At 43.1% G+C, this 17,644-nt stretch overlaps 1 protein-coding gene and 1 long non-coding RNA gene across 2 annotated transcripts; both read right to left on the bottom strand.

Moving 5' to 3' along the window:
* Nucleotides 1–481: 481 nt before the first annotated feature.
* On the bottom strand, nt 482–11,581 carry LOC126378734 (uncharacterized). Its single transcript, XM_050027115.1, has 8 exons — nt 11,578–11,581; nt 10,612–10,702; nt 8,947–8,983; nt 7,849–8,026; nt 6,512–6,678; nt 4,723–4,886; nt 3,180–3,358; nt 482–801 (listed from the first exon to the last, which is right to left on the bottom strand). The coding sequence occupies exons 1-8, from the start codon at nt 11,579–11,581 to the stop codon at nt 482–484; spliced, it is 1,140 nt and encodes a 379-aa protein (XP_049883072.1).
* Nucleotides 11,582–11,990: 409 nt separating this feature from the next.
* On the bottom strand, nt 11,991–17,468 carry LOC126379050 (uncharacterized). Its single transcript, XR_007568229.1, has 4 exons — nt 17,170–17,468; nt 14,932–15,065; nt 14,307–14,373; nt 11,991–12,112 (listed from the first exon to the last, which is right to left on the bottom strand). It is a non-coding gene; the product is annotated as an uncharacterized LOC126379050 (long non-coding RNA).
* Nucleotides 17,469–17,644: the final 176 nt, after the last annotated feature.

Here is a 17,644-nt window from a genome sequence, read left to right as displayed (position 1 = left end):
CTTGCTCGAAGGCATTGACGAGGCCTAAGATGGAGCTCACCTAGAAGGTGCCTGTTCCCTCTAGCCTTGAAATCACCCGGGTTATATGCATTTGGAAATACAGAAGACGGCAGAGAATCAAACCCATGAATCACAGGCGAATATATGATTTGAATTTGATATGATGTTGTTGTCTTTTTTTGTGTATCATCATCACCAGCCCATTAACGTCCCCACTGCTGGGGCACGGGTCTTCCCTACGGATGGATTGGGAGATCGGGCCTTAAACCACCACGCGGGCCCAGTGCTGATTTATGGTTATTAACGACTGCTAATGCAGCCGGGACCAACGGCTTAACGTGCCTTCCGAAGTACGGAGGAGCTCGAGATGAAAACTTTTTTTTTGTGGTCACCCATCCTATGACTAACTTCAACAATCGCAGACCGAGCGCGTTTACCGCTGCGCCACCGAGCTCCTCAATAATAATAAACTATTTCTATTCTATTCTATTTGATTTGATTGTTGATCACTTACCTGTAAAAACAACAGCACGAGCAGAAGTCCGACAATGATGAAGCCGTACTTAATCCCGTCAGCCGGTTTGATCACGACCAGCGGCGCCGCCGTCGTCGTGGTCGACGTGCGTCCCATGCCCTTGGTTATCTGAATGGCGAAGGCGACGGTGTCCAGGGCAGAGTTGTTGAGGAAGTCTCCCATATTCGTCATGTTCAACATGTACCTGAACCCGTAGGTGACCGTCACGTTGCTGTCAGCCGTCATATTGCCGTAGTGACGATGCCCGTGCAGCCTGCCACTAACGGCTGTCGACCAAACGTAGGTACATTAACCCTTTCACGGACATATAGCATGAATCCAATAATAGGTGTTGTAAAAAGCTTGATACGGCCTAATGTGGTGAAAAAACGTGAGGACACAGTGAGTGCGGTTTGTCGTAGTGAGTTTGGTGCGAGTTCAGATGGTTCCGAACATTCCGATATCAAAAACATAAACAAGCGGCAAAGAAAGAGGGTAGACAGATATGTCTGCCCGTAGAAAAAAAAATATGGATCTACCTACTCCACTCCAATCTCATCAGTCATCCCGTGATCATGGCACTTGCAACAGTGTCGAAATATCGGGAGTCTCATATCCCCATTTAAACGCGGTAAGAACCCGTTATTATGTGTTTTAATTATAGCATGGGTCACTGATGGTTCATGACCTATTTTTTTAAAGAACGTCTGGTGCCCTGTGCCGAGGTTTTTCTTGCAGCTTCTTTTCCCCGGCTATACAGGTGGTGAGAAGGTGCAGTAGTTTTAGGCGGATGAGACGTTCGTTATGTAAAAATTGACGATTCAAAGTGTAACTATGTTACCTACTGAATAAAGATATTTGTGAATTTTGAATTTGAATTATTATGAACCATCAGTGACCCATATTACCTGTAATATGACACCTTGGGATCGGAACGTTATTAGACGTTCTGTTCATGAAAGTGTTAAAATACTTATCCGAAAACTGTCAAGTAACCAATTAGCCCAAAATTCCATATTAATACTAATTCCAATATTATAATAAAAGTAGTAATAATTTGACTAAAATTACAGTGCATGGGGTACTATGCTACCACGCTTTGCCACAATGGTAGTGTGACTAGGGATCATGTGGAATTTTCCCTTGCAAAGTGAAGAAAAGAATTTAAAAAACAAAACGCAAATTTTGCGACCGAAAATTCCACTTGATATCGAGTCAAAATCATGGTCTGAATCAACCCCCTCAGTATTCGTTACGGTGCCACTAACATCCTGTAAGTATGTGCAATAAAGCTTTTTTGTATTGTATTATTACTGTTTTATATCATAACACAAAATTGTTGTAGTGTTGGTAACCCCAAAATGTACCATTCGCAAAACGACCCTTTCGCAAAATGTACACTTCGCAAAACGTCTCTTTCGCAAAATGTCCACTTAGCAAAACGACCCTTTCGCGAAATGTCCACTTTGCAAAACGGAACTTTCGCAAAATGTCCACTACGCAAAACGGCACTTTCGCAAAATGTCCACTTCGCAAAACGACCCTTTCGCGAAATGACCACTTTGCAAAACGACCCTTTCGCGAAATGACCACTTCGCAAAACGACCCTTCCGCAAAATGTGGTGTGTAAGAGACAATATATGTGGTGCGGTACACACACTGAACAACTGTATGATATAATTTTGTACCTACCTAATTACTTTATAATAATATTTAGTTAGATGTTATAATATTATTGTAATAAGGCACCTAGTGTCGCCTCTTTTATATTGTCGTGCCCTTGCAGGGCGTCACATGTACCTTCTTACTATTGTTAATTCATTGTTATTCTTAATCTGATTTAATTATTGTACTTATTAAGCTGTTCTTCTCCTTTTTTGGTTGGCAAGATGTACGAGCTAACGCACGCACATTCATATTTTTTATTACTTTACAAATTAGAATTCATTGTACTTAATTTAATTTAGCATAGCGTGCACTTTGTCATACGTTATACGTTGCAGTGGGTTCAATTGGTGGAAACAATAAATCAGTGTACGATCAGCACTCGACGGGTTCGGTTTTATTTAGCTCTCTTCGGAGTCACCACCCCTTAGCTAGCTACCCTTTAGCTCTATACTAAACTTCTATCAGCTTAGCTTAACGTTAACGTACCGGCGTTAACAGTCCACCTTAATTTATGTTTGTGACATGCAATAAATGAATATGAATATTAACACGACAAACTTCATCATCATCATCAGCCGTATGACGCCCACTGCTGGGCATAGGCCTCCCCCAAGGATCTCCACGACGATCGGTCCTGCGCTGCCCGCATCCAGCGGCTTCCCGCGACCTTCACCAGATCGTCGGTCCACCTTGTAGCGGGCCTACCCACTGAGCGTCGTCCGACACGTGGTCGCCATTCTAGAACCTTTCCGCCCCATCGGCCATCGGTTCTCCTCGCTATGTGTTCTGCCCACTGCCACTTCAGCTTTGCAATTCTCCGAGCTATGTCGGTGACTTTAGTTCTCCTGCGGATCTCCTCATTTCTGATTCGATCGAGCAGGGAAATACCGAGCATAGCTCTCTCCATTGCCCGTTGAGCGACACCGAGCCTCCTCACGAGACCCATAGTAAGCGGCCACGTCTCACTGCCGTAGGTCATTACAAACAAACTTCAAACCTCTGAAATTCCTGAACGAATATGAGTACACGCGTATATTTCCCCAGGGCACGAAGTTGTATGGCTCTTGTATGGTGAACGTCGTCATGGGATGCCGGGACAGGTTGTACCGGGTCAGCCTGGCTGTTATGGTCGTGAATGTCCACCAGGTCATCGTGTTAGTCCGTGTGGTCGGTAACCTATAAACGGGTAAAAACGGGTCAATAGGCTACTTGATAACCTATTCAAATGAGTTACTTTTTACGAAACGTCAAAACGAAAGTTTTCTTTAGAGTTTGTATGGAAATACTGTCCTGTGACGTCATCAATGAAAGCGGTCAAACTCATTGTTTTAAGTTTACGCGGATAATGGCCCCGATTCCTGCAGACACCGCCTAATTTTATTTTAAGTTATATCCGTTATTTTCATATCCGTCGAAAAGGAAAGGGACAGATGATTCACAGCTCTTCATTTTAGGAAGAATGAGTAAATGAATGAATAACCCGGGCGTATCAAAAAGGTATGTCGCTGGTATGCAATCCGTTTGACGTGCTGTCTACTTAACTGTGTCGGGTTATTAAGTGATGTAAAATTTTTAGACGGTTGTTTTAGATTAGTGCTTTAAATTGACGTGTGTTTCATAAATTTTATGCTTGTCGATTACCCGTCCCTTTCCTTTTCGGTGGATAAGAAAATTACAGATATAACTAAAATAAAATTAGATGGTATTTACAGGAATTAGCACCAATAACAGGTTCTTACCGCGTTTAAAGTAGGGAGTCTCACATCCCTACTTTAAACGCGGTAAGAACCCGTTATTATGTCGTACTCATTGTTACTTAATTCATGAATAAAAATCGAAAATGACTCGAAAAATAAAATGAGATTATATTTTGATCATCATAGACTGGCTTCTATTTTTATATTAGCATTTTATAATTAATCTGTGACCCAGTCAAATACTCAATTGGGTAGATAGATTCGTAGGTCAAAGATATATTATGAAATACTTTCAGCCTAACAGCCTCCGTGGTCTAGTGGTTAGTGGCTCACGATCTGGAGGTCCGGGTTCGATTCCCGATGGGGGCATTGTCGAAATCACTTTGTGAGACTGCCCTTTGTTTGGTAAGGACTTTTCAGGCTTGAATCACCTGATTGTTACACTTTGAATCGTCAATTTTTACATAACGAACGTCTCATCCGCCTAAAACTGCGAGAATCAGGTCGTTTCTTAGTGACCCATGTATGGGTCACGGACGTATGGAGCTAGTCACACGTATGGACTGTCAACGTGTTAAACATAAAACATACATAAACAGCCTATATACGTCCCACTGCTGGGCACAGGCCTCCCCTCAATCAACCAGACAGAGGAGCATACTCCACCACGCTGCTCCAATGCGGGTTGGTGGAGGTGTTTTTACGGCTAATAGCCGGGACCAACGGCTTAACGTGCCCTCCGAAGCACGGTATCATCTTACTTTTTCGGACAATCAGGTGATTCAAGCCTGAAAAGTCCTTACCAAACAGACAGTCTCACAAAGTGTTTTGTGTGTTACTTACATTGATGTCGTATAATAAGTTCTTGTGAAAGAAAAAATGAACCAATGTACTCTCACTACCCAGGTCCACCCCCAAACAAGAGTTGTATGCGTAAACGACATGGTTCTCCTCGTTGTAGTGCTGGTCACCGCAGAGTACGAGTCTTCATATATCCTATGGTCTACCTAAAACAAAAAGGTTCCTCACCGAGGAGCTCGGTGGCGCAGCGTTAGGGTTCAAACTGGATGACAGCGGCAGCGGCGCGGCGGCGGCGGCGGTGCGGGGAGCGGCGCGTTCAAATGCTAAGATTTATATTGAAGTGTTCTCGATGGCAGCGGCGCGGAGGGCGGGGTACGAGCGGTGCCCTCTTTGTTTCCTTTGTTCATTATAGGGACTCAGGTCTTCTTTTGCTCATAATAAATCGTACGAAACAAAAGAACTACAATCGAAAATGCGTTGTCGCCGTTTCGACATCGCGTTCATTTGAGACACAACTCTATACCGCCGCAATACCGCGCGATCTGCCCGCTGGCATCGAGAACGGAACAGCGGCCGCCGCGCCGCTCCACGCGCCGCTATCGCCGCCGCGTCGCTGCCGCTGTCATCCAGTTTGAGTCCTTAAACGCGCTCGGTCTGCGATTGTTGAAGTTAAGCAACTTTCGCAAAGGCCGGTCATAGGATGGGACACCACAAAAAAAAAAGTTGTCATCTCGAGCTCCTCCGTGCTTCGGAAGGCACGCTAAGCCGTTGGTCCCGGCTGCATTAGCAGTCGTTAATAACCACCAATCCGCACTGGGCCCGCGTGGTGGTTTAAGGCCCGATCTCCCTATCCATCCATAGGGAAGGCCCGTGCCCCAGCAGTGGGGACGTTAATGGGCTGATGATGATGACTCACCCGATATAAAATTTAAGCCAACAGGCCTGAGGGTGCCCAGTTGGGAGCGAACCTCGGCCCAGGGCGTCATCTGACAGAATAATATTTGAAAATCTAATCGACCCTTGTGGGGCGATAGCGGTAAGCGCTGAAGTCACCAGATTGTCCGAAAGTAAGATGATCCGTGCTTCGGAAGACTCGTCAAGCCGTTGGTCCCGGTTACTACTTACTGATATAAGTACCTAGTCGTTACATGAGTCATGCATGTCAGAGGCCTTTGTCTGCTCAATAGTAACCCTGGCACCAGAAAGATGAATCATGGCCACATGCGCAAATGTCAAATTGCAATATTGCTTTCTTAGATGAATTGTTTAGATGTGGCCATTTTGACCCCCCTGTAGACTCTGCACGGTAACCGCGACGCGCGCGGCGCGAGTTATATCGAGCCATTCGACCAATAGCCGTTTGACGTCCATCTACGTAGATAGCATTCGTATCGTTTATTGAAAGAAAGAAAGAAAGAAACATTTATTACTTCCGGACACCACAGACACAGACAGACAGGTGCATTACATTTAACACAGGACAGAAACCACACGGAAATCAATAAATACACAGAAAAAAAAACCAAAACAAAACGAAAAACAAACCAAAATCATAAAAACAATAATAATAAAACTAAGTATTCTAAATGCAACGCACTGACGGTCCGATCATCTGCGGTGGAGTCCGGAATAAAAGGACCTCGCTCAGTATTGGTCGAAGCGCTCAATATAATTGGCTAGTTTTCTTATACCATGACTTTAGTATGACGGTCTTTAGTATGGGGTATTAATGTAATGTGTGTATATCTTCATGTTGTAAATGTATATGTGTGTCGTAGATTTTACCTCAATAAACTTTCTTATTATTATATTTTTTTTATTACGGTCTTACCTCGACATCGTCAGCGTCGTCTCTCCTGACATCTGTGCTATTGTACTTGTCCTTGTGATAGTATAACCTCTCAAACTGGCAGTTGAAGAATACATTCGAGTCGGCGAACGGACCTTGCAATTGTATCTCGAACTCCACCGTATCATAAGTATTGTTTATGGGCAGGACTGGAAAAAGAACATTGTCAACTGCGCTCCATGATTCTGAATGAGGGTCTTTCCTGGTGCTCTCTCTTTATTTAAGAGCTGCGCTCTTGTCAGTGGAGTAATCGCCTTCATTACTCCATAGATAGGGCGTGCAGTACGGTGGTGGCCCCTTTCCGAATACATTCCGCTTAGGGACGGTACTGAAAAGTATCGGCGTCCGAAAGACGTAATATACGATCCCGACGACCCTATTACTCTAGCCATAGAGGCAGCCAATCAGCTCGCGACACCAAACACTTCAGGACCCCGATACCGACCCCGCCGGCGTGGTTGACGATTTCCCTCATTCAGCGCTTATCGCTATCGACCCACTAGGGTCGCTTAATTCTTTCAAATATTTTTCCTCTCAGACGACGCCCTGAGCCGAGGTTCGCGCCCAACTGGGCACCCTCAGGCCTGTTGTCTTAAACGTTGTATCGGGTGAGAGCCTTCAGCGCTCCCCATTTGTCCGGCCAAGTAGTTAATGCCATCTGCGGCAAATCTATAATAAGTCACGTCAAAAAAAAAAGGTGGTGGCCCCAATCGCCTTCCGTCCCGAAGTACACCGACCAATTTCTCAATCGGTGAGGTGGATTTCCAACCTCATCTACCCTGGTGTCAGGGTTATTATTGAGCCGCCCAAGGCCCCTGACACGACTCATGTAACGATTACGTACTTACATCAGTAAGTAGTAACCGGGACCAACGGCTTAACGTGCCTTCCTTCACGGATCATCTTTAATATAAAATTTTGGGAGGGCTTTTTAAATTTCTGCGTAAAATTGACGTGTTTTTTCAGAAATTTTATGCCTGTCGATTACCCGTCCCTTTCCATTTCGGCGGATAAGAAAATGACAGGTATAACTTAAAATAAAATTAGATGGTGTGTACCTGGAACCTGACAGAGGGCAGCAGTAACTGTCAGTACTATTCAGAGGCAGAGGACAGAAGTCCTAGTACGGCTTTGACATAGACTACTCTGGGCGCCATCCCACTCGCGTCAGAGCACTGCGGGGCGGAAGGCAAGAGGGAAACCACTGCCCTATTTTTCCCTAAAAAGTAGCATGGAGAATGCTGCACCGACAAGAGCGTGGCTCTTAAATTGATGATGATGATGATATTGGAATCAACACCACTATGTGTGTCACTTACATTTAAACAGCTGCATCTTCTCGATGTAAGTGTTCCACTCGTCCTGCAGGATGATTGGTGGAGGATTCACGTTCACATACCCTCCGCTCATCAGGAACCAGTACATCATCAGCGCCCAGAGGGACGTGAACAGTATCAGCTTGATCGCAAACGTCACCCAGATCATGAAGCGTTTTAGCTGAAAAGGAAAATACTTTTTTTTTATTATAGTTGTTGGAGAGAGATGTGGTGTAAAAGACGATATAGTGACTAAGAATGAGAAGGGAATATTAAGTTGGTTTGGACACGTAGAGCAGATGAAGGATAATAGGATTACGAAAGCAGTATACAAAGCGAGGGTTGATGGTAGGGCTGGCAGAGGATCCGTCCTGTAGTTCCGGGCGTAAGAATAGGGCTACGGTACCCCCTGCCTGTCGTAAGAGGCGACTGAAAGGGGACACTGGGGTTCGTGGGTGGAAAGGGCGGGGGCCCGAACCGCTCATCACACGGTCTCCGGGAGGGATGGCAATGCGACATGGCCTCGCATTGCTGTAAAACTGGGATGGCGTAGTGGTGGGTATCTACCCCGGGATGCGCTTTAATGAAAGCAAGTGCGAGGGGAACACCGGTGCGTTCGACAGAGATCCCGGAGCTCCCTGACATGTACAGCAGAGGGCCATCGGAGGGGTTTTAGTCGGTAAGTGTCCGACATAACCTCATCGCCCTTCGTCACGAAAAAAAAAAGGCTGGCAGAGGAAGACCTAGAAGGACGTACATTGACTAAATTGGAGATGTCCTTAGAAAAGGTTCAGTACGATCTACTCTGAACCGGCGTGCGTCTGTGAAACGATTGATGAATGTGGAGGAAGCAAGAGAAGTGTGTCAGGATCGAAGTAAATGGAATTCCATAGTCTCTGCTTACCCCAGTGGGAAATAGGCGTGAGTTTATATTGACCTTCAACAAGTTTATCCATGATAATTACGTTGAATAAATGATTCTGATTCTGATTTGAACAGTGCTGCCGCCTACATTTGAGCTTGTAGTTTTTATCCATTTAATTTTTTTGAAGAACATAATCTTAGAGATATGTCGTCTTCAGATTATTTTGCTAAACTTACGTAAATCATCACGTTTTCTTCATCTTCTTCATCATTTCTGAAAACAAGATTAAGTAAGCTTACTGTTTGGCATCCCGATACCGACCGTGGTCGACGATTTCCCCCTCATTCAACGCTTATCGCTATCGACCCACTAGGGTCGATTGAATCTTTCAAATATTATCCTCTCAGACTACGCCCCGAACTGGGCACCCTCAGGCCTGTTGTCTTAAATTTTGTACCGGGTGAGAGCCCTCAGCGCTCCCCATTTGTCCGGCCAAGTAGTTAATGCCATTTGCGGCAAATCTACAATAAGTCACATAAAAAACTATTTTGCGGGCGATTGACTTTTATGAGTTTGAATTCAAGTTTGAATTATAGATAATTGATTTCACGTGGTTTTTATTACATGGAACTTAATCCATAGAATAAGGAATAATGTTACGTATAGAATGGCGACACTCCGCTTCCCACCAGCGGCTGAGCTACTGTTGACGACAGGTCGACATGGCAATCGGGGCATGAGGTGAGCCGCGGAGGCGGGGTCGCCCCGCACACCCGCACAGTCCCCGCGGCGTCTTAGTCTTAGTGTCGCACGAGTCCGTATCGACCGCGTTTATCGATTATAATCTCGCTCACATAATTTATTACTATTGTGTTTTAAAAATGGCTACGGTTGCATCTTCGTCGCGTGTTCAAGCAAAAAAACCAATAATTCACTTTCAAGCTCGAGATCTAGCTAGAAAAGTGTTAGAAAATTGTGACATTGAACGGAAAAATAATTGTTACAAAATTTCTGTCAATCGGACGTTAGATGATTCAGATGAATAAATATTAACTTAAATGAAAACGTGGTATTATTTTATTCACATTTTGTTACATACATAATAAAAATATATCGATATTGAAAACGTCACGTCACTAGAGAATTGCCATGTCGACCTGTCGTCTACATTAGGTTTACCTCACCCCCTCGGTGTTACTTTAGTCTTCAATCGTATGGCGTCAGACGTCACACACACAGATGCGCGTGTACGATAACGTCAATGTGTAGTGTCTGTGTGAAACGAGGTGTTTTGTGTGTGTTTATTTTTTTTATGTATATTTGTATGCCTGCACGCAGGCCGAACATATCACAACATTGTGATTTGAATTATATTTTACCACCTTTTTGTATTTTAATGTGTTCTCGCAAATAATTTTAATCTTATATTTATAAATTAAAAATACATAGACAAGTACATTCCATTCAACTACAATTGTAACAACCAACCATATTATTAAAAACAAAATATAAAAAAAGAATAAAAGCTATTAATAAATAAAAAAGTCCTCCAGATCACCACATCGAGGCAAAGTCCCCAGAATACTGGCCACGTTGCCTCTCTGCACCGCCAAACTGACCCTTTGGGCAAAATAACTGCCTGCTCTAGGGTCGGAAGTTGCCTCGATGAGGCGAGCTGAAATCGTCTTTAAAAACTGACGTGCTTCTGGACCCCACAGGCCGAACGTTTCTACAGCAAATAAATTGATATGATTTGAAGTGTTCGGGGTGTGGCATAATATTCTTAAACAGTCTATTAACGCCCCAATGGGCACAGACCAGAGGTATGGAGTAGACTCCACCACGCTGCTCCACGAGGTGTTTTGTCATCACAACCCACACGAAAGAAGATTTGAACTTACAAAGTGGAGCACGTGCGGCTGGCGGGCTGAGAAGGGGTGCAGATGCAGGAGTGCAGCTCTGACTTTCCGTAGTCACCAGAAGATCGAGGATCTGCAAATAAAGAAAAATATTATATACCTATACAGGGTGTTAGTGACATCGTAACGAATAGGCCCTGCGCAGACGACAGACTATCCGTGCAACCTATGCAATTATATGCAGTAACGCACACGACGCGCAAAAAGTCCGGCGCGTTACTGCATATAATTGTATAGGTTATATTTTCACAGACTAAAAAGTGCGTCACGGATAGTCTGTCGTCTGCGCAGGGCCATACTGGGGGGCATGATTCAGACCATGATTTTGATGATCAAGTGGATTTTTCCGTCACAAAAGTAGGTACTGAAAATATTTTTTAATAGGTATGTATGTAGGTAAAGTATAATAGATATGTGTATGTATATATTTATATAGCCTTAGGCATATATTTGTTGCCACAGTCTGTTTTTTTATATAGTTATTATTATTTTATGTAGATATAATTATTTTAATGTATTTCATATTAATACACCTCTTTTTACTCTCCCGCAACTATTCTTATACTACCTCTGGGTTGGCTGGTAGAGATCTCTCTTAGAAATAAGTCCTCCCTTGTAAACGTCCATTTTATGTTTGTGATGTAACTAGTTGTTAAGTGCAATAAAGTATATATAAGTTTGCTGAAACGGGAATTGCATTATTTTATTGTGTTATGCATTTACTGTGTGGCAGTTTGTATTCACTGTTTTCGTTTGTTTTACAATATATATGAGTATGATATATTGTTATTATTTTTTTTGTATAATTTTCGACACAATGTAAAAATTGTTCAGAAATAAATAACACTGTTATGAACAGAACGTCTAATAACGTTCCATTCCAAGGTGTCATATTATAGGTAATATGGGTCATTGATGGTTCATAACCTATTATGAACCATCAGTGACCCATGATATTCCGTGAAAGGGATCAACTTGATACATACATACATATATAAACTCACGCCTATTTCCCACCGGGGTAAGCAGAGACTATAGAATTCCATTTGCTTTGATCCTGACACACTTCTCTTGCTTCCTCCACATTCATCAATCGCTTCATACACGCACGCCGGTCCAGAGTAGATCGTATTAAACCTTTTCTAAGGACATCTCCAATTTGGTCATCGTAAGTCCTTCTCGGTCTTCCTCTGCCAGCCCTACCATCAACTTTCGCTTTATATACCGCTTTTACAATTCTATTATCCTTCATCCGCTCTACGTGTCCAAACCAACCTAACATTCCTTTCTCAATCCTAGTCACTATATCGTCTTTAGTAAACTTGATCTTGAACTATAATATGTGTGAAGGGAAAACTTACTTTGGGGTTTGTCCATGTAGAACAGCAGCACGCCCTGGTTGTCGCTTCTAGTAGACCGTAGTGGCGGGTATATGTAAGACTGAATGTATTCGCCGGCCCATGTGGTCGAGCGTTCGCGAAAACTGCACACCAAAGCAATGAGGCACTTTCTACGTTCACCAAAAACAATACAATACAATACAAATACATTTTATTCCACCAAAAAAATATTTATTTTTCAAAATTGGCTTACAAAGTTAGCGCTTTTTGAACGTCAAACATAATTAAAATTACATATTATGTAACTAGCTGTAAAACTACTACCACATCGGAATCTGTAACGCTGAGGGAAAGACGTGGCCAGAAAACCTCCCAGCACAGGGCCCTAGTCCTATTGTTTCATGTTTTCCTTTCTTTTAATCCAGTTTTTATTACATAATTTATAGACTTAAATACAATGGTACTTATTCCAATTACAGTCGGTGGAAGGAAAGTGAAAAATAAAGAGTTCATGTGACTTTATCACAGAAACAGTGTTTTATGAGCTCCCTGACAGAAGCAGGCCTGTCCACATACGCAGCACCCGATCACGAGTTGACGCGAAAGCCAGCCATCGCTCCCTTCGCACATTTTTGAGGGAAAGGTGCGACCCGACTTCGCATAAAAAGAAATAATTTCAAAAAGTCTCTTAACTAAGTACATGGCAAATGGCGGCGTTATCGCTTTGTTATTCAATACAGATAGGGTTTTACAGCTTTAATTTGATAATAACCTATTTTCTCATTACCCGGATTTTTTTTTCTCGTACATAATTATTACCAAACAAAAAGCTTAAGTATTTTTTTCATAGCATATACTTATATTATATATCAGGGGGTTAGTGACATCGTAATGAAAACTTTGAGGGATGATTCAGGCCACGATTCTGAGTTAATATCAAGTGGAATTGTTTGTGTTGTGGTAAAGATAGCTTCGATAGCTCCAGTGGTGTACGTAAACATAGGTCGCGTGGTTGTTTGAGCGAAAAGGGCGGTTATACAAAAAATATCCTACAGACAAGTAACAGAGGGAAGGTGGGAAAAACTTACGGATGCGCTGCAAAACGGAGATTTATATCCCCGGGGATACCGTTGCTCGACGAGGGCCCTCGGAGATAATGATTCAGATGGCTGCGTGCACTTTTATGATGATAATTGTATTTTGTTTGGTCGGCCGGCACTCTCACGCACGGTTGTTGAAGCAAGAAGAGAATGAATGATTCGGAAATTTGAGTGAGCGTGTTCGATGAATGAATGAGCGCCGCCGGGTGATAGGAAAGGGTAGGAAGCGGGAATTACTGATACTTGAACAGGAATTTTCCGTCGCAAAATTCATGATTTTTTTTTTTTTATTGTTCTCAATTCCATACTTTCGCGGTCACAACTCAGAATAATGAGCTAAAACAGCCCCCTGAGTATTCATTACGATGTCACTTACACCCCGTACAAGTACATACAAGTAGAGATATGGGTATTAGTGACACCGTAACGAATACTGAGGGGGGTGGATTTAGACCATGATTCAGAGTTGATATCAAGTCGAAATTCCTGTCGGAAAATTCATGATTCTTTTGTTTTTAAAATTATTTTCCGTTCCATAGGTACTTTTGCGACGGAAAATTCCACTTGATATCAGAATCATGGCCTGAATCATCCCTCGATAGTTTTCGTTACGATGTCACTAACACCCTGTACTTATATACATTGTTTTAAGTTTACGCGGTTATTATCATAATTAAAACACATAATAACGGGTTCTTACCGCGTTTAAAACAGGGATATGAGACTCCCGATATTTCGACACTGTTGCAAGTGCCATGATCACGGGATGACTGATATATTTACTTATTATTAATCCTGTATATACTTATTATTTTTTATGTTTGTATGCATTTTTTAGTAGCATGGAGAATGCTACACCAACAAGAGCGTGCCTCTTAAATTAATGATGAATTATTATTTTTTAACACATACATACATACATACATAAACTCACGCCCGTAATCCCAAATGGGGTGGGCAGAGCCACAAGTAATCAAAGACAACTTGCAGCCACTGTTGATACGAAGTCCTAAGATGGATATGATGAACCTTATGGTGATAAGGGATCAGCCTATCGCCCATAACATTAGTCCATCATGTTAGAGGACGCAATCCCTCTGTCGGTTATTATTTTTTAAATGCAATTTTTTTTGGTTCCACCAGGTTTCATCAAAAATGAGCGCCCACGTATCCACCCTCTTTCATCTATTCCGTGATGAACCTTTAACAATTTGTATCTTTTTTAGAATTCACTTACACATTTGAGAAATCAGCACCAGTGGGAATGGGTTCTATCTTGTCCTCCTTCACTTCTTCGCGATCATCTGAAAAAGCAATATTTATTTTACTTTACTGGTGACACGGAACAGTGTTGATGACGGCTCCCGAATACATCCCGCTCAGGGACGGTACTGAAAAGTATCGGCGTATACGATCCCGACGACGCGATTACTCTAGCCATAGGGGCAGCCAATCAGCTCGCCACACCAAAACTTCAGATACCCGATACCGACCCAAATTTCCGGAAACGTTCCCAATTAAAAAGGCGCAAAACTTATGTAAAAACTAGCTTTTAACTTTTAGGCAGAAGTAACCGGGACCAACGGTTTAACGTGCCTTCCGAAGCACGGATCATCTTACTTTCGGACAATCTGGTGATCAGCCTGTAATGTTCTAATCAAACTAGGGATCGCAAAGTAATTTTTGTGGTATGTCCTCACCGGGATTCGACCCCGGGACCTCCGGATCGTGAGCCCAACGCTCAACCATTGGACCACAGAGGCCGTCACTACACCAGAGGCTGTGTACGTAGTAATTAACATTTCATAATTTATTTTTATGACTGAGACTACCCTATTATAATTATGAACCTATTATATAACCTGGTTTGGCGGCGATGACGTCAACGTCTACATTTTCCTCATCACTCGATGACGTCGACGTGTCCACGGTGGCCCATCTCCTGGCAAAGGCCCGACGGTATCGCTGGACATGCACAGTGGGGCACAATGATACCCTGAAAAAAGAAAAACATACCATATCCAACGAAAGGACTCAAATGTTTTTTTTTTGTTTTTATAGTACTCACCTCTGCCACACCCCAGACACTTCATACAAAACACCTCGTTTCACGCAGACACCACACATTGACGTTATCGTACACGCGCATCTGTGTGTGTGAATTCTGACGTGATACGAATCAAGCCTAAACTATGTTCGACGGGGGGTAAGGTAAACCAAGCACAGACGTCACGTCAAAAAAAAAATCTCTTTGAAAGGGTCCTTACCAAAGAAAGGACAGTCTCACAAAGTCTTTTGATTCCTACTGTCCCCTTCGGCAATCGAACCCGGACCTCCAGAGTGAGCCCAACGCTCTAACCACTAGACCATGGAGGCTGTTGCGGGTTACGAGTAAAAAAATCGCATAATAGTAACTATGTTACATGAGCGTGGGTAAGTACGTAGTCGTTACATGAGATGGCTCGGCTTCCTTAAAGTAAAATAGTCACTGGTATGAAGGTATTTAGATATATGGACATTCTGGGATTTGGACATATTGGGACATGGACATTCTGGGACATGGTCATTCTGGGACATGGACATTCTGGGATTTGGACTTTTTGGGATATGGACATTCTGGGATATGGATGTTTTGCACCCGCTGGACATTTCGGGATTTGGACCTTATGGGCCTAAAGGCTCGGCTTCTGTGGTCCAGTGGTTGAGCGTTGGGCTCACGATCCGGGGGTCCCGGGTTCGAATCCCGGTGGGGACATACCACAAAAATTACTTTGCGATCCCTAGTTTGATTAGAACATTACAGGCTGATCACCAGATTGTCCGAAAGTATGATGATCCTTCGAAAGGCACGTTAAGCCGTTGGTCCCGGTTACTACTGATGTTAATGAGTAATCGTTACGTGAGCCATGTCAGGGGACTTTGGTGGCTCAGTAACCCTGACACCAGGGTTGATGAGGTTGGTACTCCACCTCACAACCCACACGATAGAAGAAGGACTGTGTTACGTACACATTTTCTTTTTGTACGTGGCGTCGTTTAGGTTGTTTCGTCTTCAAATCTTTCAACGTTGATGCTCGTTCTGTAACAAAAGGACCATCATCATCATCAGCCCATTAAAGAAAGAAAGAAAGAAAGAAAGAAACGTTTATTATAAAGGGACACCACGATGGATAGGGATAGGGAGATCGGGCCTTAAACCATCACGCGGGCCCAGTGCGGATTGATGGTTATTAACGACTGCTAATGCAGCCGGGACCAACGGCTTAACGTGCCTTCCGAAGCACGGAAGAGCTCGAGATGAAAACTTTATTTTTTTTGTGGTCACCCATCCTATGACCGGCCTTTGCGAAAGTTGCTTAACTTCAACAATCGCAGACCGAGCGCGTTAACCGCTGCGCCACCGAACTCCTGATCAAAAGGACCACTGAACGCATAATATACCACCATATATAACATCATCACTGTGTCCCCGAAGAGGGTAGATGTGTGTAATACTACACCCGACAGTTATATTTAAGCATAGAATAAGGCAACTCTCCGCTCCCCACCAGCGGCTGAGCTAGGTTTACCTCACCCCCTCGGTCTTACTTTAGTTTTCAATCGTATGGTGTCAGACATCACACACACAGATGCGCGTGTACGATAACGTCAATGTGTAGTGTCTGTGTGAAACGAGGTTGTTTGTATGAAGTGTCCGGGGTGTGGTTTAAGTCCCAAGTAATAGAGGGCGAACTGTTGCCAATAAGCGGGCACAAATACTGAAAACCAAAGTCGAATTCAATGGTTCTAAAACCAGAATTCCAATCCGATAACGGTTACGTACATTTACGATCTTTTTTCGTTTACGAAATACATACATAAAGTCACGCCTATTTCCCACCGGCATAAGCAGAGACTATAGAATTCCATTTGCTTCGATCCTGACACACTTCTCTTGCTTCCTCTACATTCATCAATCGCTTCATACACGCACGCCGGTTCAGAGTAGATCGTACTAAACCTTTCTAAGGACATTTCCAATTTGGTCAATGCAAGTCCTTTTAGGTCTTCCTCTGCCAGCCCTACCATCTACTAAATAAATGATAAGGTTAAGTACTTACCGCGATGTCGTCTCAGATCTATTTCTTCCTTCACACCTCTCCGCGAAATCGGGAATATCGAAGATTTTTTCTCCAACAATCTTTGTCGATCTCTCAAGAACGAATCCAGCGATATGGACCGTCTCTGAACACACACCGGGTGAATTTTATCCCCATCAGATTCGTAATTCAGCGAGAATGTAGCAGATCTCCTGATTAGCGGCACGGACGGTCGCATTTTGGCAGAAAATATGGAAAATATCACTAGAAAACATTGGAAAACGACAAAAATACGCTCTTCTGTGAAAAAAGACAGTCTTTTGTTTCGTTCTTTTTGTGAATCAAGAATATTTTTTTATTCCACCAACGCGAATGGTTTCATTAATGCAGCCAAAAAGTTTTTTTTTTACGTAATATTCTTTATTATTCAGTGGAATGTGGTGGTAGACAGAGATGTCTACCCCAATAGGAAATAGTCGCGATCTTTTATACCTAC

This window comes from Pectinophora gossypiella, chromosome 27 (genome assembly GCF_024362695.1).
Source record: "Pectinophora gossypiella chromosome 27, ilPecGoss1.1, whole genome shotgun sequence".
NCBI lineage: Eukaryota > Metazoa > Arthropoda > Insecta > Lepidoptera > Gelechiidae > Pectinophora > Pectinophora gossypiella.
This window is presented reverse-complemented; position numbering and strand designations above follow the sequence as displayed.

Excerpts from the sequence above, each read along its gene's own strand:
- LOC126378734 (XM_050027115.1), bottom strand. Across the intron at positions 8,984-10,611 it reads AGCCGCACGTGCTCCACTTT|AAATGATGAAGAAGATGAAG; the intron begins GTAAGTTCAAAT and ends TCTTGTTTTCAG. Across the intron at positions 6,679-7,848 it reads GAAGATGCAGCTGTTTAAAT|TCCTGCCCATAAACAATACT; the intron begins GTAAGTGACACA and ends TTCTTTTTCCAG.